Source organism: Lonchura striata, chromosome 1, assembly GCF_046129695.1.
Source record: "Lonchura striata isolate bLonStr1 chromosome 1, bLonStr1.mat, whole genome shotgun sequence".
Classification (NCBI taxonomy): Eukaryota; Metazoa; Chordata; class Aves; order Passeriformes; family Estrildidae; genus Lonchura; species Lonchura striata.
The window spans coordinates 43,772,534-43,795,962 of record NC_134603.1 but is presented as its reverse complement, the minus strand read 5'-3'; the positions used below and the strand labels follow the sequence as shown (position 1 = coordinate 43,795,962).

The 23,429-nt window shown below is 42.2% G+C and overlaps 1 protein-coding gene across 1 annotated transcript in view; it reads right to left on the bottom strand.

Annotated features, from left to right (window-relative positions):
* Nucleotides 1-7,119: 7,119 nt before the first annotated feature.
* GAREM1 (GRB2 associated regulator of MAPK1 subtype 1) overlaps nucleotides 7,120-23,429 on the bottom strand; it is a 100,866-nt gene continuing 84,556 nt past the window's right edge. Inside the window, exons 4-6 of the mRNA XM_021525726.2 lie at nucleotides 21,157-22,335; nucleotides 15,992-16,158; nucleotides 7,120-12,616 (exon numbers count right to left, since the gene is read on the bottom strand). Of these exons, the coding sequence (XP_021381401.1) occupies nucleotides 11,704-12,616; nucleotides 15,992-16,158; nucleotides 21,157-22,335 (2,259 nt within the window). The 3' untranslated portion in view covers nucleotides 7,120-11,703. The remainder of the gene's footprint in view (nucleotides 12,617-15,991; nucleotides 16,159-21,156; nucleotides 22,336-23,429) is intronic.

Genomic DNA, 23,429 nt, shown 5'->3' with positions numbered 1-23,429 from the left:
CCTGCCATGGGGCACCAAATTCCTCTCAAGCCAGTGCTGATGGCAGCCTCTCCTGCTGCCATGCCCGTCTATGCAGTTTTATGACTGCTTATTCTTCCTGCACACTGGCCAAAAGAAATTGATTTTTTGTAAATACCTTCCACAGGATACTGTAATATTGTAAGCAGACAATTTGCTCTTGAGACATAGGGTATTTGGATTTTTCCCCCACTGAGGAGGAAGAGGATGGATGACAACTCCGGCAGCTACAAATTGGTGCGTTGAGGAAAGGAGAATGCAACGGTTCACAAGTTGTCCGTATTTTTGTTCCAGTGCCTGCTTCAACCTGAGCTGCAGCCAATGCCTTAAAGGTATGTGAGAACACAAGGATCTGAGGAGAGATCTACCTGGACATGCCTGCTCTCCAGTGAGGGACAGCAGCTCCCCACGGCAGCCACAGGACCAGACCAGGCAGTGGGCACCCAGCGAGATCAGTGCTACCAGCAGAGCAGGGGGAAATGCTGTATTAATTCTTGCCATTAATACTTTCTGGGTAAGAAAACCCAACAACCAGTGCATATTGCCTTTTATACAGTTGAGAGACAAAACACAGACCAAGTTACAACAAAGCTTAAATCCAAAATAATTACATTTTGTCACAATTCCTTCCACACAGTCCAAGCTACCAAGGAAGCGAGATGCCAGCACCCAAGGAGAGACATGATTTGCTCCATGGCTCCTTTCAATCCCACTGCAAAAACTTCCAAATGTTTGAAACGGCAAGCAAGTAAATCTTTTAATGCTCTCCGAAAAGCAATCAGCTCACTGAACGCATCATTCAGCAGCCTCTAATATAAAATAATTAAACCATGAAAAGCTGCTGCAGTAATCTTACTTAAAAATCCTAAATTCCTTTACATTTTGAGGATCTGATGGCACTGACTCCCAGTCAGACACATACAGGCAGGGCAGAGACTGCGGGAGCTTCTCACAGCCTGAACAACCTCTTCCACTCCTTGAGCAGAGGCAGCTTAACTTTATGAAGATTTGTTGTTGCAGCACAACTACCCAAGAGATACAGCTAAATCCACATTCATTTCATTTCCAGCCAAATTATATTTTGATGCAGGTCACTAGAAGCTAATCTTTCATCTCTGGTTTTCATACATGAAAACAACAAGGAAAAGAATTTCAGATTAAGCAGCATTTATCATACTAAATAGAATTAAATCAAATGGAAAATTGCATAAAGAAACTCAGTTAAAACAATTAAATTAAAAAGCCTTTTACCTGTTTGAATGTAATCTTTGATTTTCTCAGAACAGGAGAGAACCTTATTATTAAGCAAACTTAAAAGGGATCCTGGATTACCCTTTCCCCACTTCCTTGCTCTTGAACTGTCAGTCTGTCTTCATGAGCAGACTTTGCTTCTATCTGTCAGGCAAGTTCACTTGCTTGTTCTCACATGCCAGAAAAACTTGAGTTTTCAGTATTGCAGGAGCACTTAAGCTGTATAATAAGCAGCATATGAGTATTTTATTTGTGAATTTTTTATTAGTTACATGCATATATGGACAGACACACAGGTGCATACACACATCTGCATTCAGTAACATATAACACAGCTTCAGCAAAAACCTGAGCTCACTGGAAGCTAGCCTGCATTTAAAAACTTTTTATTGATGCTCTGACAGCTCCCATCTGAATAGCAAAGCTTTCTAGGAGAAACCTATTTAAAATGATCTCACAAGTATTTCAGCTTTACTGAAGAAATTATAATTCTTTTTTTCTCTCAAAAAACCTCCAAGACTTACATTACATCAATTAAAAATACATTTATTTTCTTGTCTTATGGAAAAAGGGAGAGCAATAAGCAGTTGCTGTTTTGGAACACCTCTCTGGAAAGAATTTTTCTGATATATAAAACAGGCTTAAGATACTTGATAATGCCTTGGGTCAAATTTTTGCTGATGAACATTACCTTAGTTTCTTGGCTGGAAGCCCCTCTGGCTTCTAAAAATCCAATTTCATTTCAAAGCAAATTTTGTCTTAGAAATAAATTCAGAAAACAGTGCAATAAAGTTGGTTTCATACAGAACTTGAGAAATGCTAAGATTTGGGGTCCAAGGCAACATTTTCTTTGTTCCTTGGTATTTGACACTTTTCCTTTAGATCCCTATGAATGAGTTCGTGCAAACTGCATCCCTTGTCAATTGGGAGGGCTTTTTAACCAGCCAGAAACAAGCATCCCCTAATTCCAAGTGCTCCACATGTTATTGCATGAATGTCAAACTCTGTGAGTTCCAACAGAAAGTTGTAACACCTTAGAAAAGCATCCAAGGACAAAAATACCAGAGGCAGAGTCACATACTGTTTACAAACACAACATACTGTCACTGTTTTAGTGGTGGCACTGGGGTATTTGAATGCGTCTGTTGCTATAACCTAGATTTTTGCTTAGCACTTCTGAACAAAATTCAGCATAAGCCACAGGTAAAATTTTGCATTTTAGCATGAGACTTCAAAACTCATTAATGAAGACAGTGACTTTTAAGTACAAAATAAACACTACTGTCTCTGAAAGCCCCTGAGATGTAAATCATTAGAGGTGGGGAAAGCAGTCACAAAAATCATTCTGGTGTTTCCTGTTCCCATTCCTTTGCCATGCCCTTTGCTTGGGGCTGCTGCAAGGGAGGTGATGCCAGGCTGCAACCTCAGGCTGAGGTGCTGTGGCTTGATTACATTTGTTCCTTTCCTGTAGGTTGGTGCTTTGTGTTTGGAGATGAAAGGTGCAGTGTGACAGAGAGGCCTCTCTCCTTTAGAAACTGCTCCTCATGTCTGGTTTTTCACAGTTCAAACACAAGCTTTGAGAAAGATTTCGAAGCTGCATCTTGGATATGGAAATTAATGGCTTTGGGCAGGTTCATCATTAGGTCTAAAATTTCAAGCTTAAGATTAAGAACCTGCTTATGCTTTGCCTTTCTCTGCTTTTTTAAACAGCAGTGGAGTATTTTATAAGCATTACTTATATGTAGATATCATTGTAATTGATTAATTCAGGATTTGCAGGCATGGTGGAAGCCAGATCCACTGCAGTGGAAGCTCAGGGGTTAAAGATCTCAGAGGAGTAGGGGGGGTGCAGAGAGCAGCAGCAGATAAGGAAAAGGATGAAGTTTGCCTGGACATGGCAGTAGGGGTCCACATGGGAACAGATTTGGGCAGCCACCCACCCCTGCAACCACACCATCACCTGTGGCCAGAGGCAACCAGTCAGGCTCTGAAGACCAAAAGGTAGCAAAGGAGCATGACAAAATGAAAGGATATGTTGGCTTGGGTTTTTAGGTGAAATTGGGAAACCTAGATTTGTACTGTTAATTGCTTTTTAAATCTATATGCTTATTATCCTTGGCCTGCCACATTCCTTCTGGAGGCTCAGTTTCCAAGTCCAAGTTTTTAGCATTGTACAAGGAGCTCAGATTGAATTGTATAAAATAAAAATGAACATTGTGGAACCTGTGAAATGACACTTCATTTTTCAGTAAATCAACTGTAGCAGAGAAGAATCAGCAGAAGAAACAATATGGGATTTATTTTCTTTTTAATCAGGAAGGAAGAGTTATTGGAAGCCTTACTTGACAGGTAAGATAAAACTTTAAATATCATTGCCTTTTATCAGAGGACTCAGAAGAGAAAAATGTTTCAGCAATTGACAGTAAGGCAGGAGTAACTGCAGACCTACAAAGATGCAGAGGGAGCAGTGTGCCCATCCCTATTGGAGTTTCACTGATTTGTTATGAAAGGAGAAATTCCAGAGCCATGAAAATCAAACACCTCTCCAATTAAGACAGGCTGAGAGTTTTGGTTGTTTAGCCAGGAGAAGGCTCCAGGGTAACCTTAGTGCTGCCTTTTAACATATAAAGGTGGCTCACAGGAAAGATGGAGACAGGCTTTTTATCAGGGTCTGTAGCCAGAGGACAAAAGGCAGTGCTTTTAAACTGAAAGAGGGTAGATTAAGTTCAGACAGAAGGAAGAAATTTTTTATGATGGGACACTGGAACAAGTTGCCTGGAGAAGTTGTGGATCCCTTTAAGTGCACAAGGGCAGGCTGGAAGGGGCTTGGACCAGCTTTGTCTAGTGGAAGGCAGGGGGTTGGATGAGATGATCTTTAAATGTCCCTTCCAACCCAAATGATTCTATCATTCAATGAAATACTAATCCATTGCATTTTTTTCAGTCTTTTTCAAGGGATAAAAGCACCCATGTTTTTCAGGAGGAAACTGGAGGGCCAGTTACCAGGATGCCCAAGGCTTCTTTCATCAGAGGCAGAGGCTGCTATCTAGAACTAGCACTTAGGATAGTTTCTGGCTGTCATATGTTTCTCCCCTTTGCAGAGCTGCAGTTAAATAAATAAATAAATAAATAAGATTAGCCAAGATATATGCAGCTTTTCTGCCAGACATTCTGCCAGGTCTTACGCTGCTGACCTACTACAGTTTCATCCTGCTTTGTCTTTGCACTAATCCACTGGAAACCCAGTCCTGGAGACCTGCTTCACAAGCTCTTGTGGGGTTGGCAGCGTCCTAGTGAGGTCCCTGAACCCATCCATCACGCACTGCAGCCCCTCCAGCAGGTTCCACTCTCAGTGGCCGTGTGCCAGTCTGACACTGTGTGGCACGTACAAGTACTACAGCTACTGCTGCCACACACAGCCAGGGGACACGTCCCTCCACTTCACTAACAGCTCCTTAGGCTTGGCACCTTAGAAATGTTTTTTCCTTGTCCTAAAAAAATGTCTATATTTTTTTCTCCTTTTATTCTTTTTCCTCCTACCCCAGATTCCCTGTGAGGAGTGGTTTTCATTTATTCCAAGCGTGTTTGGCAAGATATTCCTTTTGTCCCGCCCAGGAGTAAAGGGCATTTTGAGGTCTCATTGAGCAATAAATAAATATTTGAGTTATATTTCTGTCATCTCATTGTGGTGGCCTGGTTACCCATCTTGAGCTTTCCACCTTTGGAATCTGATGGAGAGAATGGTAAGAAGACACCTACTTCTCAAAGCCGCTCTTCACGGCAGCTCTCCATTATGCCGAGTAAGAAAGAGTAGAAATTATTTATCCTAGGGGGAAAGGAGAAATGCTGGATCCAGGCAACTGAGTAAAAACATAAATCCTGCCATCTTTCAACAAAAATTGATCTTCATTGAGTGAGACAATTACTGGAAAGAGAAAATAGTTCTATATACAGAATACAATTAATAGTGAGTTTTTATGGAACTACCAGAGTCCTGTTCCAACAGTCGCCCATACAGGCAGAGGTAGTAGTCAGTAAGGGATGCCAAGGGAAGCCCTAAAAATAATGCTGCCAGAGAAGTGAGGCTGCTAGGGAAATGGTACAGCAGCACTGGGGGCCTAAGCAAAGTCACCAAGGGCAAAAGCAGGACTGATTTTATGTTCATTCTGCAATGGCAAATCCCTTCATGCGCTCACGGCACAGAAAAAGGGAAGAACATGGGAGCTTCACCCAGGTTTGCAGCTTTGAGTCAGTCAGTGCACAGGACAAAGTGGTTACATGTGACGTGTGCATCTGGTGACATAAAATGTGTTTATACCTGGGCAGCAGAGCGTGGTGTAGAGTGCCCCAAGCTAGTGACGACCTGAGCTAGCGCAGTCCTCTGCAACCAAGGACTTCAGGGATTAATCAGCGGCGATGCGAGACAGGATGTCAGGCTCTGTCAGCACCCCAGGTCCCACAGCAGCTTAAGGACAGGAGCCTTAGTGAGAGGGAGGACAGGGGATATACACACCTAACAGACCAGGAAAGATTGTAGTGCACAGAGAGGAGGAGCGTGTCCAAGAGCATTAAGTTTCCACTTTCCAAAGAGAGCTGTGGTTTCAGGTCCCAACCCTGCCTCTATTCTTTATTCATGTTTATAGGTAGCCATGGTGACTAATCAGGAGATTTATGTCAGGCTTGGTGACTGCTATACATAATATATATATAAAAATAATATGCCTGCTTGTTTAGAACAGCACCTTCCTTACAGGGAGATGAACATTTTTTGATTTGGGCTACAGCCCTTCACTCCCCCTGCATGCAGTAAATGATATCCTGTATCCTGCAGATATTTTTGCTCAGGCTGGACCCAATTGACTGGAGCATTCAAAAAATTAAATATTTTTCTTTTCCTTATTAGGAGAGGGGAGCAGAGATGTGCCCTAAACAGACCTGCTCATGATGAATCAGACATTTATTAACTTGTGAAAGCAATCTGCTTCTCTCTGTCCCTCCCCTCACCTCGCTGTGATACACATCCTGCATCCAGACACATTTCATTCCTCCCCAACCTTGTGAAGGTTGGAGGCAAGTAAACCCCAACTGCCTCAATCCAATGGCAACTACAGTGTCAGATTCTGCCTGCTTTATGTCTCATAAACATGTATTAATAATTCCTTCCATAGACCCTTCCACAACTACTGTTGTGCTGTAGTAAACTTTCTTTTGGCCTGGTATCAGCGAAAGAAGCTTCAGCCCAAAGGAACCTGGTGCAGCAGCAACTTCGCTGCATAACACCTTGATGGTTGTAGATTTGACATTTCCCTCCATCGCCAGTATGGAAGGAAGTGAGAACAGACAACGTGCAACCTTACAGCATTGTTTTGTCTCTAATTTCCTCCCCATCCAATAAATGCCTCAAAAACTTTCTGCAATACAGGAATATTTGCGCATGGCCTTGCACTTAAAAGCATATCCCAATTATAATGGAATGCTTTCCTCCAAAGCAAAGATAATAGGGCTTGGGAAAATAATATTTTAGATGAACATCTGCTAGAGACTGGCAAGCTGTCTGGCAACAAATTCTTTGGGGAAACAGCTCAATACTCTTGCTGAAGGGGAGCAAGTGAGATTACAAGACAGGAAAAAGTAACATGTCTTGAAAGGTTAAATGCAAAACCTGATTACTCCTCTCAATTATCCCAATCTTACTTTGTGAAAGTAACTATTTGAGAACTGCTTATTTCCAAATTATACTGAGATGAGCAAGAGGATAAGTCAGTGAAATTACTAAATGAAAACCAACCCTTTTATATAATACATGCAACCCAACCAATTTAGTACAACAAATTCTGTACGCATTTGAAGTATCATGAAAATAGTGTCTTTAATATACAGTTTATATACTTACAATACGCAGTTTAAATTTGTTCATATACATTACAGGGATATTTATTTGCACCTGGTTTAAATAACAATCTGCCTCCAGCCTTTTACACAAAAGCCCAAAACAGCACAGAATTCCACAAAACCCATGCTTTGTTTTATAACGGAAATGTACTAAGCCAAAGTTTTGGGGCTTTTTCTTTTTTTATTTTTCCCAAGTGTTATTTTTTTGACATACCCGAAGTGAATCTAAAGAGCTAAGAACAAACATATTTTTAATACAATTCAGAAGATTGTCCAAGTCAAGAGAATCACTCTGCAGATTTTCACACTGAAAATTTGGTTATTACACACAAAAATTGTGAAGTCTGAACAACTCCTGGACTACCAGGAGTTTAAGACATAACAAAATGGAGAGTCATTTATTGCTAGGTCTCAACAAGGGGCCTTAATTTCCCCACTGCCCTGCCATCTCTATAAATAAAAAGGACGATCCCTCTCGCTTATTAGGATTTCATCTGTACCTTCAGGTTTGCATACAGGAATGCTGCAATTTCAAAGCTTCAGAAAGAGGAGCCAGGAGAGCTGTGCTAAGCCGTAGTCCTCGCACAGGGCTGGTGTTTGGCTGTTAAGTACCACGGTGTGACCCCCTGCCTGGCCTGCAGGCAGGACTTGGCTCGCCTGTGTTACAGGCAGGAAACCCACTGGGAAGCACACAAGAGGCTGGTGCCAGCACAATTTGTTTTGTGGGGGGACAACCAAGAAGTTGATTCAAGATGAAAAGATCAGAGAAAACAACTCTTTATAGACAGGTTTGAAACACCTTTTTCAGGTGTTCAGAGTATTTTCAGGAAGCTTTGCTGTTTACACTGTTTCTCTTGAAGCTGTTGTTGTGGAACAAAATTCTTTTAAGAGACAAGTAAACCCGTTCTATTAGAAAATACACAGCAATACACAGTAAATTCTAACCCTTGCTTCTAGCTGAAAAGAACACTTCAAAATGTATTTCCCTTCTAATTTTGGATGGACCAAATGTTTTCCATCTAAGTTTCTAGCTGTAGGCAATTTTTACAATATGGCAAGAATAAGAATGCAAATATGCACTTTGAGTTGCTGTCAACACAGCTTTGGTTAGCCAGGCAGGCAGCAAGACAAAGAATCATCATCCTAGGCACAATGAACATTTGAAAGAAACTAGCATTCCCCCTCAAGTTTCCTCTCCATCCCTTCCCTGCCCAATGTGGTGTCCACTCCAGGAAAGCCTCCATGCCAGAATCCAGCTTTTATTGCTGAAGGCAGCATCAGTCCTTGAACCAGCACATAACAGTTGCATAGAAAGGATGTGTTTCCTGGTGCAGGACAGAGAGACAGCTCCATACAGAATGACATGACGTGTTTTTTGCTACTAAAACCCCCAGACAAACAAAAACCCCAAGGACAACACACAGCTCAGACACCGGTAACCAAGTAAGCACCACAGGCCTTACATTTATTTAATCTGAGGGAAGAAATCCAAGGTTAGGACTGGCGTATTTTAGTGGACTGCCTTAAAAATATAAGTGATTTTAGGCCCACTCTGGCACAATGCTCAATAGTTACAGCTCTCAGGCCTCAAAGACAATCAACACAACTTCCATCAACATGGCTGGACTCCGCTACTGTCCAAAACCAGATTGGTTTTCCCCACTGCTGACATTTGTGCTGTGCTTGGGAGTTGCCATAGCCTGGCTACCTACTGAAAGGTACCCCTTTCCATAACCTAGGATCCAAAGGCTGAGCTACAACATTCCATACACCCAGTTTGCTCATCACTCTTCTGATTTCACCAGAGCAGACACTTCACTCCAGCTTGAGTACCACAGCAGGCAGATCGACACTGGAGCCATATAATTCACAGAACACAAATGTTAGGAACATCTAAATCCCCCAAAATGGCTTGGAAAGTGAAGGTGATGAGTGGCTAAGGGCAAAAGAAAATGTTAAATGCTAATATATTATGCATAAAAGTAAGTAAGCAGTGCCAAGCAGAACGAGACAACTGGAAGGCCATCAATAGCAAATCTGCAGTTAGAGGTTTTAGCTGTACTTTGGCACACAGGCTCAGCTTCTTCAATCAATGCACATTTCTAGGCCTTTCTGTGGGCCAGTTCTATTTTGGTTTATGCACATGGGATGTTAGTGCAGCATGGTCATGAATGCAAATTCCACCAGTCTCTTTGCAGGAATAACCACTTGAAGCAGGTAAGCAGAGATAATAAAATAGATGTGAATCCACAGTCAAAGAAAATTTCTTTCTCAGGGATGTTAATATTCTGGGGGGTGTTAGCAATATTTAATGTTAATATTACCAAGACTACAGTATTATTTTTTTTGGGTTTTTTTTATCTAGAATTAACAAGCCGAGCAAAACAATGGCAAGTACCTGACATTAAAGATTAGGCCCTTTCATATATGAATACTCATTTGACAGTGAGGTTTAAAAGGCCATTGGTTTCAACTTGCATGTGGTTGACCAACAAACATACACCTCTGAACAATATCTGAATTTGATCTACCCTTATTTAAAGCTAAAATATTTTAGAATGCTAATTCAAAAGCATTTGGAAAAAGCTATTGATCTGTTGCTTAAAGTCAATATATTATGAAAAACAGGATTATAAACTCCTGGGGTTTTTTCTGTTGAGATATTTGTTGGCTCTATAGTACCCACAATAACTGGGCTTTTCTTTCTAGTTGGGAACTGGTGGTTTGCATTACTGGAAGACAAATAATGGATCTTGGCTTCGGCAAGGTGACATGACATGAAATGTCCCAACAACAGAAAGCTCTCTTTGCTAATAAATTCTTTTTAATGAGTCAATATGGTTGAGAAAACAGGCAAACCTAGCCTTTTTGTCTCTGCTCTGTATGTTCTCTTGATGCTCCCAACTACATGCCCTACAATGGAGATATTTTTAATACATCAAAAAGGTAAGCAAGGCAGGTGATGGTTTTCTCCTGGCCAGGGCTCTGCTCAGCAGTAAGTGAAGATGAAATTGCTCTAGCATTCCTAGCCCTGATCACCTGAGGATCCTGGGCATGCACACTTGCTGAGGAGGAAGGGTTAACACAGACTGTTTCTTAAGGATCTCCACAAATCCTCAAATCCAGTATACAAAGGCAGGGGGGATCCTGGGGTTATTTAGACACATTTCAAAGAGCTCTGTCTGCTACAAGAAATCCACAAAGGACTACCAAAAGTTAATGCTATTCCTAGCCTTTTGAGCAGTTAAATTTAAGAGGTCTCTAGGGGCAGACTAATGCCCACCTACCATTTCTGCCTCCCTTTTAACTGCTATTTCCATGTGACATCTATTGCAGTGAGTTTTTGCAGCTGGGCAACTGAATTAGCACATGCTTTGATGTTACAGCACCCCCCACTTTGCCACCCACATCCTCCTAGCCCACTGCAAACAAGACAGGTGAACTGAAAAGATCACAAGCATTTCCTGTGGCATGGCCCAAAACCTCCCTCAGCTCATTCTCAGCAGCATGCCACGCTTTGTTTCCGATCCCTCCCACTTTGCCAGCACTTTATTTCAAAGGCATGACACAGGAGCACTGTCACCTTCCTACACAGGTCTGACCACAGGAAGAGGAGAGCAGCCCAAGCGCTTTTCCAGACAATGAGAGCAGCAGCACAAGAAACACAAGGAGTTGTTACCTTTCACCACAGCACGGCTCCTGCAAGGGCTGTGCTAGCAGGCTGCTGCAGCATGCAGGATTTGCTGAGAAAAGAGCCTGTGCACTGAACTGCTTTTCCCATGAGAAAGCTGCACGACCAGAAGTCATGCTATTTACTCCAGTCATTCGACTACAAAAGCAACTTTTGAAATCTACAGGTCATAAACTTTTAATTGGCCAGGGCAGAGTGGCTCAGTAGAAAATCCCCCTTCTCCCTCCCCTCTGGGCAACGAGCTAAGCATGACTCTTGGTTTAAAAACATTTAACTCTTTTTGCTCAAAGTAACATGGAAAATGCATCCACATTACAGATAGTCAGGAAGATACAGTTCATAAAAATAATGTTGCAAGAATAGTGTATTAGTGGCACTTCACAGCAATTCTTAACATTTTCAGATGTAGTGTCAAAACCAATGCTTTTGTATATCTGCAAGTCACAGCATGTTGCCAAATATTATGTGAACAGAAATAATCCCATAAGAAATACCTTTTTTTGCAGTTAACACAAAACTGTAAACTGGATTGGTGTGTGCCTTTCAGCATCAAATTGTTCAGTAATAAATACAACTAAGTCATAACAGACTGTGGAGTCAAAGTTCCCTTAGTGTCCTGTTTTTAGCAGCTGTTGAATGTTCAGGGATGCACAAAGGCACACCTCTGCAGATTCTCTACCATTATTATTGACATAGAAAAAAAAGTCCATTCACCACTGAAAAATGTTTATCTGCATAGTAAGAATTTTTCTACTACTATTTACAAGAAGGATTTTTAGTGCAAAAAAACAGGAAGTGACATATTAGCTCAAATGTATCAAGTATACAGTTTCACTAAAAACTAGCCAGCATCACATCTTGGGCCTCCAGCCATTAATGAACTGCAGTATTTTCTTAACCTGCAATTTGCTTAGCTTGAAGTCTTCTGATAGGATTTCTTCTGTAAGCTGAACCAGTAAATTGCCATCAATCTTCTCTGTGACAAAAAATGATATGACGTCTTCTGACAGACCAATAAACCTCAATGATTTAGACACTTCCTCTATAGAGAGTCCAGAAAGGTCTGTGGGTGGCTGCCAGGGGGAGCCATCCCCACAAGACCTTGGTGCTAACTGGAGATGGAGGGGAGATGAGAAGGGGTAAGACCCAGAGAATGTATCCTGCATGCCCTTTTTAGCCAGATACTGATCTTCCAAGACGACTGCAGAGCCAGCTTTTGATTCCTCCTCAGCACCATCTATTTTCAGTGGCAAGGGACACATGTCTGTAACTGTCTTATCTTCACTTGACTTCGGTGCCCGAGGAGGTAAGGCAGGACACGAATGGCTCTGCTTTGTGTTGCTGACTCCCAGAGTTTTCTCATCAGTGCAGTCTAGAGAGTAACTTGCTGACTTTGGACAGCTGGAGATGGTGTTTGTGAGCTCTGCTGGAGTCAGCGGGGAGTACCCTGTTGGGAGCTCACATCCATCGAAGTCAAAAGTCAAAGGTGCTGGACAATTTCTCTTTGGCGTACCTGGGGTCTTCTGTCTGGGGTAACTGTAGCTCCTGCTTGGATCAAGGAGGAAATCGCTCCTATTCAGGCCTTCAGCAGTTCCTGAAAAATGGTTTGGCCAAGATAACCTCGAAGGCAGAGCTTCAGCTGAGGGGCTTCCCAAAGGCATTGTGCTCTCAGGCTCTTTGGATTCAGTTTTCATCATGTTACACGGGTAGCAGGAAACAGGTGTGCTCTCAGTTAGGTTGGTGTTGTCGCTTTCTGTGACATTACTTGAGGAACAAAACAGAAAAGATGTTGTTAGTAAGAGAAAAATTGGCATTTCAAGAAACTCATAAATCATCTGATAGAAGGTGATCATCACAAGGAAAGAATCTTCTTTCCTCCAGCAGAACTTTTCACATTTGAATTAACATATTTGAATTAATGTATTGAGAGTTCCTTCACCCCTTCTACAAGCCTGACAAGATGCTGATATACCCAAAAGCCCCATGTCTTGTTTTTTCAAGGTCATAAAAAAGTTGATGCCTCAATTCAGTTCTGTGTTACCTCACAAATCCTCAGTTTTTCACTGCTGAATTTCTGAGGGATATCACCATGGATAAGAAACAGTCTCACATACACTAGAAGATGTTCTAATCCAGCACTTTTATATATATATATATATATATATATACCACAGATGTGTCATGCAAAAGCTCATATGAGGACAGGTCACCACTGCCCTAGGCCATGTGAACCAGTGCAGAGTACAGAGACAACAGAGTGAGTTAATGCTCACTGCCAAAGGAAGAGTTTTATCTGGAAGGGTAAGCAGACCTGGCTGCATGTGCTTTAAGCTTACTCAGAGTAACTTTTTGGTGTATCTGGATCTTTAACAAGCTTTGATGTTAAACACTTGCTCTTCAAAGGCACCTAAAGAAAGTTACCCTGGATCCACTTCAGGGGGTGAACTAAGCTCAGCCTGTCCAAGGGAACTGATGGTTTATATCCAGGTGTTCCCAAGAGACAGAGATGACAATCAAAGGGCACAATCTGTTATAAAAAGCAAATGTTTGCTGATTTTATGCCACTTTCTAAAAGAAAATCTGAAAGATTGCGCTGATCTTTGGAATTTTGGGCAATTAAACTAGAACACTAAAACATAATTAGCAGACTTATAAAATCCTTACTCAACACAACAGACAAAAAAACAGTTGAAAAAAATGTTTTAATGACTTGCCTCTCTCTCTGAAAACTAACTACTCAAGTAAAAACTCAGTAGTCACCCCATGACAGCTCAGTGAACAGTGCTTGAGAATGGATCAAGCTATCAAAATGGATCAATGGAGCTATCAAAAAACCAGCACAGTTTTCAATGGATTGACACAAAATTACTTCTCTGTGTGCTTACAGTGGATCAGAGAGGCCAATCTGGACTCGCCTAGATTAAATACAAAGTGCAGATGTGTAAAACCAGCCCTAATCTGCATTGCTGGAAAATCTCTGTCCCAACAAATGCAGTTTCCCTCTTTCTAACCATCTCTCAGTCTCCATTCTGTGCCTTCCAAACTTTTCCTCTGTTTATGTCACTAATACAAGTCTGGCAGGTAAAGCAGCTAGATGTTTTCAATATGAGACAAGGAGTTTTGCCCCCTCAACAGGGATACACCATCAACTAGTTATTTCTGGTTGCTTAAAGGCCGACTGGTGTATTGCACACAGTGAAAATCATTTTTCAAAAACCAAGTCATCAAGCTGAGAAAACAGTCAGTGAGGTGTTTTAAACAACATGCAGAACAACTGTTCTCCAATTCCATACTGGAACTGGAACATTTATTGAGTTCAAAGATTAATGGAATTTCTGAAAACTGATGAAGTAACATTTTAACATTTTCAAAGTGCTTCCTCACTTGGCCTCCACTAAAATGAACTGCCTGGGACTCAGTGTGAAAGGATGCAAGACAAGCCTCAAATACAGCTGAAATCAGGTATCAGGCATTTTTAGAGGCAGATAAGGACAAATCATATTAACATTGTTTCTGTTTAAAATACTGTCTGCAGCCCTTCATATCCAGAAAACAAGTTTATTGATACAAATGGCAAAGCAATCTGGTTATTCCACATAATGGCAATTTTCTAGTAGCTTCCTCTGCAACACCAGGTCAGCTCTACCAAAACGGAGACGTCTGGTCTGGACCCAGCTAGAGATGAATTTCATGCAAATACTGTGAAAGTCAAGGCAAATCATACAATCACAGAATTATTTAGGTTGGAAAACACCTCTAAGATCATCAATCCAACCATTAATCCAGCACTGCCAAGTCCACACTAAATCATGTCCCCAAGTGACACATCTACACTTTTTTTGAACACTTCCAGGCATAGTGACTCCAACACTTCCCTGAGCAGCCTGTTGTAACGCTTGACAGCCCTTTCCATGAAGAAATTTTTCCTAACATCCAATCTAAACCTCCCCTGATGCAACTTGAGGCTTTTTCTTCTCATTTTATTGCTTGTTAGTTGGGAGAAAAGACTGACCCTCACCTCACTATAACTTCTTGCATTCTTGAGAAACTTCACTTCTGTTTTTCTAGTTTTTGCCCTAGTTTTTGGCAGATGTATTCTTAGCTACAAAGAGAGAAAGCAGCATTTGGTGGGCCCCTAAAACTGGGAGGTCTTGTGCTCAGCCTCCTGTGGAGTAGACCTTGACAGAACTACCCAAAAGGCTTTCATAAAATAAGCAAGCAGCCTTGATCTAAGTGATCGTTGCCAGATCCAGAACACTAAGCTGCAAATGTGCAGTATGACTTAGTAAGGCAATTTCAGTGTAAGTAATTATACCAACTGTATCCAGGCTAAAATTAATTAAATGATGTTTTGGATGAATTTATAATTGTGTAGCATTGTGTTATTGAAGGGGTACCAAAAATAATGGCAAGAGGACATCCAAGGCAAAAAGGAGGTGAGGCTTCAGAAGCTGTATTAACTTTCTAAAGCCAAAGGAAGGACACTGTACCACCAAGAAAGCTATGCAGCAACATAATTCAGAATTTACTGTCAACTTTCATCTAGCCTGGGTGGATTTTCTGGATTGTGGGTTGGGTTTGTGCTGAAGTGTGTTTGATGTGGAAGCTGTCTGGCCCCCTTCTGCTACACCTCACTTAGCACTCAGTGGTGTCTGCTGGTCTTTCTGTCCTCCATCACATCCACCCTGCAGGTGTCCATATAGTTAGTACAACACATTTCTGGATTACCACACTCTTTTTGTGTCCCTGATTATTAGAGCTGGCTGCACTGCATGCAACACTGAAATCCCAAAAACTAGCATTGAGGTGGTCTGGTTTGAAGATTCAAGCCTTTCAAGAAACATGGAGAACTATACATGATCTTTTAATTAGACAGCCTATGTCACCTAAGAGTGATATTACGTCTAGCAATGCACGCAGGTGTTTAATATAAACTGCTGTCCTATCTAGTAAAACATAGTTTCTGCTGGAGCTTTTCTTCCTTTTGAATCTTTCAAAACAACTTGACAGGTTAGCCTGTTTTACTGCAAGTCTGACACCACACTGTGCCTTAGAAACACGTGCCTTCAAAAAGAAGAGTGCTAAATTTAACTTTCTCAGAAAGTGCTAGCACGGTGCTCCCACAGCTCAAACACATACATGTTGTGCAGTCCTGAAGAGTAGTAGGACAGAGTGGGGCTGGGAGAGCGGGTCTGCTGTCGAGCAGGCTTCACTGTGCGAGGAGGGATGGAAGGACTGGTGGAGGACGGCTTTGAACTCCGTGGTGGGACTGGGGGAGCGTTGAGGAGCCTGCATTCCTCTTTCACCTGTACAAAAGAAGAACATGTAAGCAAAGCAGGAAGAAAATCTGGGCAGCAGCAGCCTCAACCAGATGAAGCACATCTGGTTCTGCCTGATTCTTTGAAAGGAAATAATTAAAAAGGGAGGAGAATAGAGAAATGAAAAAGTATATACATTTGCAACAGTATATAGCTGTCAAGGAAGTCCAAAAGAATGCTTTGCCACTGGTAGAATGACCAGCAATCTTTTTTAGGGCACATTTCAGCAGTTTGATAGCCACTCATTTAAAAAGTAGCAGCAATGAAACTATGTAAAAGAACATTTCAATAACACAAAAAATCAGACAGACTGTTCCTGATATTATACATTCTGTAAGGAGCAATTAATTACACCTAAACTTCATTAGTGTTGTTTATTTAGATGTAATGAACCAAGCTTATGTAGTGAAAAGATCTCAATATACTTTGATGTTTCCTGACTTACTTCACCAGTGATAGTCAGTCATCCAACTCTAAGATGATTCCCAGCCTCCCTCCCTCAGGAATAGTACATTTATCTCATATTTACCAGCTTCTGGATTCAAACTAGGATCTTCAATCCATCTGTTGCTGCCAAAGCAGTGCAGGAAAAGGCTGTCCAAAATGTACAAGAGGAAAGGTGTACACCCAGCCAACAGGTCTGCTCTGTGCAGCCAGACAACATCACAGCTTAAAACACACAGCTGTAGCAACGAGCACCTGAAATTTAGTGTGGTGTCCCTGCACAGGAGCAAAACTTCAGGATCCATCCCCATAAAAAATATGATGGAGTTAAGGACTTAATCTCATCAGGACATATTTGGGAGAGCAACTTTATTTAGTAAGGCTAGAGGTGAGAAGGCTGCTTAGAATTTGGCTGCCAGGCAGGATTTTAACGATTCACCACCTGCCCCTGGGCAGGAGAAGACCTCTATGTTCTCCTTGTCTGAAACAGTCTTAGATGCATCAGAAAAAGGAAATTATTTTTGTGTTTGAAAGTTGAAGTTTATTTTAAAATTTTACAACACTGCAGAACTGAAAGTTATCTTAGCAGTTCTGCAACACATAATTAGCAATTAAAGTGATGTAATTTATTTAAAAACAAAATAAATGTGGAACCTTTTGCAATCCACTTCAATGCTTTCAAAATGCAACAGCATATTTAGTATTTTTGTGAAATGGAAAACTGGGGACTAGGACACTGTAGTACATTTTTTTCTTAATTCAAAACAAGTCAAAATTACAGGAAATGCCCGTCAGCATAAAACACTGAAATAAATCTTGTTCTAAGGGATCTTATTTGGTCTTTCAAGGAAAGGGAAAAAAAATGAATCAATTTTATTCATGTTTGTTATTGAATTCAGGCATCAAATTCTTCAACCATTTTAGTACTGTGCTCCAAGAATGCCTGAAGACTTTTTCTCCCCCAAGTCAGAATAGGCAAAGTTAATAGTGAATGCTATTGAATATATATTCATGGGGTTACAGAGACCGTTCAGGGGAGCTCTTGGAGCACAGCAGATGGTCAAAGGCTTAAAGCTTTTCTTTCCTGGGAAGACTGAGGAATTCAAAGGTGCTGGCATAAAAAACTCTGCCAAACTCCCTTGCTTGACCCAGATTACAGATCAGAATGAAGCCATAAATAATACCTGTTTACAGTCCCAATTGCTCCTTGTCACAAAACCACAATTACAGCTGCCACACACAGCCCCCAGGAAACCCAGCAGAGGAATAAAAAGAGAGATTTTGCAGATTATACTGACAAGAGCAAGGGGAAGCTTCAGGAAAGCCATGCTCACTAGGCCCAAGAGAATGGCAATGAAATAAATGCAGGAAATGAGTGGAACAGCCAGGGTGTGACAGGACGATGTCCTCGATGGCTGCTGCTCTTAGCTGGAAATACTCTTTGCCCTGGAAGCACTAGATGTCACATGGCTGTCAGATAGAGATAAAACACACACACTGCACAACCTGAAACTTCTATTCGACACTGAGCTCTCTCATGCTCCAATCCTCTTTCCTGTGACCTAGCAATGGTGACCTGTTTCCAATGGCATGAGGTGCTATGTTGATTTTAAGACCTCTGCTCCTTTTCCTTGCTGCCAGCCCAAGCCTCGCCAGCACCACCTGGGCCCTGGGGTGTTATTGCTGAATCTGGGCATCACGGGTGCCCATTGCAGTGACCAGCTCTGAGGCTGGCTGGATAAAACCTGCCCTGGCACAGCTTGACTGTGAGCGTAACACAGAGCAGTTCCACACTCCTCGCCACAGGAGCCTGAACTTCCGGCGCACTCCATTAGGGATGTGCTTCGTATCAATCAGGAAAACAGCTTCTGATGTTATGCAAATTAGTGTTTGGGGAATGAAGAAATTACTGATTGACAGGCCTTAATTCAGAGGTTATTCCCCCCTCCTCTGCCTCCTGCCTTCACGCTACTTTGATTTTCTGAAAGGCATTTAGAAAATACACATAATGTCTCATAATGCTTCATCTTGCTGGAGAGAAGAAAACCAGAACAGCTTCTGAAATACCCAGATGTCCTTTCCTATCCTGCAAACAGCTCCTGAACACACATTTTAAATTTAGTTCAAAAATACAATTGCTGGCCAACCTTTACACAGAAATGCTATGGAATATCATTCTAGAGGGAGTGATGACTAAACCACATGTTCACCAGCAGCTCCTGAGATCTACTTACTCTATAAATACCTACATGGAAACCATGCAAACGTCTCCTCAGCCCCAGCCCACAGATGAATTCTGTAGGTCACTGATACTCACTCCAAAGCTATTCCAGGAAGCCATAAAAGAAAGTCTGCATTATTATAATCTATGAAAATGTAGGTTTTTAGTTTTGCTTTGTTTTTAATGGGGTTACACCCCCTGCCCACCTCTAAATCCCAGCTAATTTCTTCAGCAGAAGTTATTTCTCCAAAATGGCTAGAAAGCTACACTGAAATTGCTGACAGCATTCACACAGTACCTCAGTAATGTAAGACACACATGACAAAATTGCACGCTTTCCAAAATAACTCTAAAGGGCAACATAAACATCTACCCCAAGTGTCACCCTGCTGTCCCCAAAAGGGACTCATGGGGATTCCCCAGGTATGAGGGTCCACAGCGATGCTGTGCAGGTGCTCCACAGCTCTCCCAGCACTCCAGTGCCCACACCTCAGGCGTAAGACCCTCATGTCTCAGGCATGACCCAGGCACAGCACCCCCATGCCACAAGGGCTGCCCTCACCTCGCTGTGGGGGCAGCCTTCCTCCCCCACCACCCACCACTCCTCTGACCCTGTGCAGAAGCAGTTCAGCTCACAGAAATCAGCAGGAAACAAATCATTTTCCAGATCCAGACCTGGCTGCCTTCCCAGGCACAGGAGTGCCAGAGCCAGCACAAAAGGGAAGCCAGGACGATGTGTCTGGGAAAGGAGGAGGAGGAGGAGGAGGAGGAGGGTGGGACTAGCCCCACTCCAGTTAACATCAGCACAGGCTGCCAGGGAGCCTCATCTCCATATGGTGCTGCTGGGCACTTGTCCAAGAGTCTGGACAAAGTGTCAGTGCATACCTGACCTCAGAGGCAAGGAAGTACTCTTGGGTTCCTGCACTTAACATTGCACGTAAACACTTTGCTAATACATAATGTCTTGCCTTTCCTGGCTGCTGCAAAGCTGCTGCGTTTGCTTTTCGGGGAAGTTTTGGTGGCACAGTCCAAGGGCTGTAGTTGGGCATTTTGTACCTGCAAGTGTCCTCCTCCCCTCTCCTCACTGCACCTGCCTGGCCAGGGGCATCCCCATAGAAATCCACTGCAGGCAGACCCAGCATGAATGAAGACACCTGAGTTATCAACCAGGCTATGACCCAACTTATGAGGGGAAGGCTACAGCCAACACTACTGGACTGTTGGATAGCAATAGGAAAAATATAGGATCACCATGGTTTGTTGCAGTTTTGTCTCAAATTAATCTTAATTTACTGTACAGCCATAATCTTGAAACCACCATAGGGCTTGCAAGTGGAATGGAATTTTTTTTAAATCCAGAAAAACTCCTGCAAAAAAAATTGTTAAATAATGATATACACCAATATTCATGCTATATATGCATCATTGACATTTTGCTGAAGACTCCTAGACACTCTTTCCTGTGGGAATCTTCTTTCTTCCTTTCTTTTCTTTCTTTTTTTTTTATTTTTAATAAGGCTTAGGACTATGTCAAGAGACCAATAATGGGTGGATTCTCCAGCCAGGCCACATAAGCTCCTATTGATAAAATACATTTGCATTTTTCCCTCCTAAGTCTCCATGACATTTCAAGTTTGGAAAAGTGATTTCTCCTAGGAGTTTTCATTAAAAACCTTAGGCCAGGAAACATGCTCTGTTTACATCTTAGTCCTCTAGAAGGCTCATTTATCAATTCTGCAGACCTCCTATTTAAACATATTTTCTTTCAATAAGCAGTACTGACCGATTAATTCCGGTCTAGTTTGATAAAGGACAATGATGCAATATTCTTCAAAATCTGCTATAGGGTCATAATAGAGAAGACAATCTCTCATTAACAAACTCTTCTAGCTGTTCTCATTATCAGAGCCTGTTAATTGAAGATACACTAAGGCAATCTGAGGCATTTCCAAGTGGGTCATGCCCCACACACTCTGCCCACAGAAGATATAAGAAAACATGGAGGTCACATGGAGAGATGATGTGGAAAGCAAGAGAATGAAGTGACTCAGCAATTCTTGTTTGTGTGAGCAAGAAACCCAAATTAAATATCACCAGAAAGCATCAGGATTAAGCTATTAGATCAATAATATTAAATATACTCCTGTGATTTTTAAGACATGGTAGGAAACTAGCTAAAGTGGCACATCTTGCAAAGTCTGACTGTTCACTTGCCCCGTATGTGGCCCTCCCTTCTCCACCACATTCCCTAAAACGATCTACATGCAAACTCTTCACCACCTAAAACAAGAAACAGACAAACACAAATAACCCCAACTTACTGCTTCTGATTTGGGAGGCACTGGAGGTGGAGGTAGGGAAACATCTGAAGACTTTGTGTTTGCTCCGACAGTTGCAGGCACAGGAAGAGACGCGGAACCACACTTTGATCGGAAAGACCCTCTGTAGTTGTCGCACTTGTTCTTCTCACTTAGCGAGCACGAGAGAGGCTGATCACCACCCTTTCCAGATCCTTGGTCCAACCAGAGCTCTTCGTAAGGAAGTTCCGGTTTCGTAGGCAGAAACATCGATTCTTCGCTAACTTCAGGGAAAAGGTAATCACTGCTACTGTCCCCGGACTCCTGGTACTGAAGGGCATCGTGAGAGAACAGGGCCCACTCATTACACAAGTCCCTGCAGCCGTGGAGGTTCACCTCGCTGTTCCCATGCAAGTTGTTCCCATAGACGCACACGGAGAGCCGGTGGAAGGACTGCGTGAGCTCGTCCCGCGCGTAGCTGAGGGAGTTTGGCACGTGGCTGTGCCCCGCACACCGGCTCTTCTTCGGGCTCTTGCAGTCGTCGTTCCAGTCAGTCTTTACATCTCGCACGGCACGGGAATACTCGTCTATGTCAAACTGCTCCTGGCATATATTAAACCAGTGCTGGATGAGGGGTTCGTGCCACAGCTCCCCCTTCACCACACTATCAGGTAGAATAAATTTCGGAAGTGTCAAGTGCAAGGGAAAATGCATGGGAATGATTTTGTTTCCACGAAGCACGCAACAAACTACCACAGTCTTGGTCTGAATGTTGACAAACTTGTACCTGTGCCCCTCACGGATAAAATGCAGGTCATAAGGGTTTCTTGGTGTAGGACTTGGCACAGTAACGTTAACAGGCAGCCTGGTTTTTTCTACTATATTGCGAATTGTGTGCTCCCCTTCTTGCATCTGCACCTCCAGTGGGCTGCGGGTGCTGAACTTGCCCTTACACTGGAAAGGGAGACTGATGCTCTCGTTGGTCCTGTGGTTCATGCAGATGAGGCAGGGCATCTTGCCTCTGCCTAGCTTACTAATTGAATTAAGCTTCCCGATTTTTTTGAAGATGGTGTTGAGCCGTGACTTCTCCTTAGAAGATTTTGCATAAAGGATTTCTGCTTGCCCCATTAAAGTGAGCTCATCCCCAGTACTAAGGGTAATGTTGTAAACTTCAGTGTCTTCATTGCATTCACCTGAAGCTACCTGCAAAATAATAATAAAAAATTTTATCTTCCCCCAATGAAGACAATACTTCAAATCACATTGTATCTCTTGAGACTGAACTTACAAGACTATGTATTGGAAAAAATGAAAGTAGCTATATTTGAACAGCTGACCGGTCAAGTGTGAGGTGTTTAAGCTGAAGCTCAGCTAAATAACCTTTTTAAATTGTTCAGCACATTCCTGCATCTTACTTGAGAGGAAAGAGCCATCTGAAACTGCCAAAGAAGGCATGAGAATAAACATAACCATTTTTTAAAGAAAGGGCAAATCCACACATCCCAGTTATATCCCCATATAGCAGTTCAAATAGCTGCTTGTGTCATACAGCTATGACAGACCATGTCTAGATTCCTTTGGTTATCTTTTCCCACCTTTGTTTTTTGCTGTTTGCAAAAACAGAACTTATTTGCCAGGCTCTTGAGGGACACAAACTTCTTTCACCATCTCCAGCTCCCTGAGGAGCAGAAAAGGTGATTTCATCATTACAGATGAAGCATATCCCTTTGATATAATTTTTTCCAGGCTAGGGGGAGTGACAGATGACATCTATTCCATGAAGGAGAAATCAAGATTATCGGTCTATCCCATATGCCTAACTCCCCCCCCGCTTTGCTCTCCTAGTCATAGACTTCCTTCCTCATTTTTTGATCATAATTGCAATTTAAGAGATTAAACAACATATGCACAGCCATGTGTGAGCTTTTCTAGTATGGAAATTGTACCCGGAAAAAAACCCCAACAAAACAGATGTCCAAGGCTCATTTGCTCCTGAAGTTATTTCCTTATGACTGAAATAACTCTTTACAGACAAGATTGCTCTGCCTCATATTTGAGTGGTTTAACGTGAAAAGCCATTTTCAGGGACCTAACAGAACCCACCCAATTCTTTCGTAGCAGCAGATTCCTACCCGTAAATGAAGGTGCACCAGATAAACACTATTGGTCTGTTATAGACCATTTTATTTGAGAAATTGAACATACTAAAGAAACCGCCAATGAAAACTTAAGCTAAAATTGTATATCCCTTCCTCACCTCCAAAACTCCTAAGACTTCATGGACTTGAGTGAAGTCC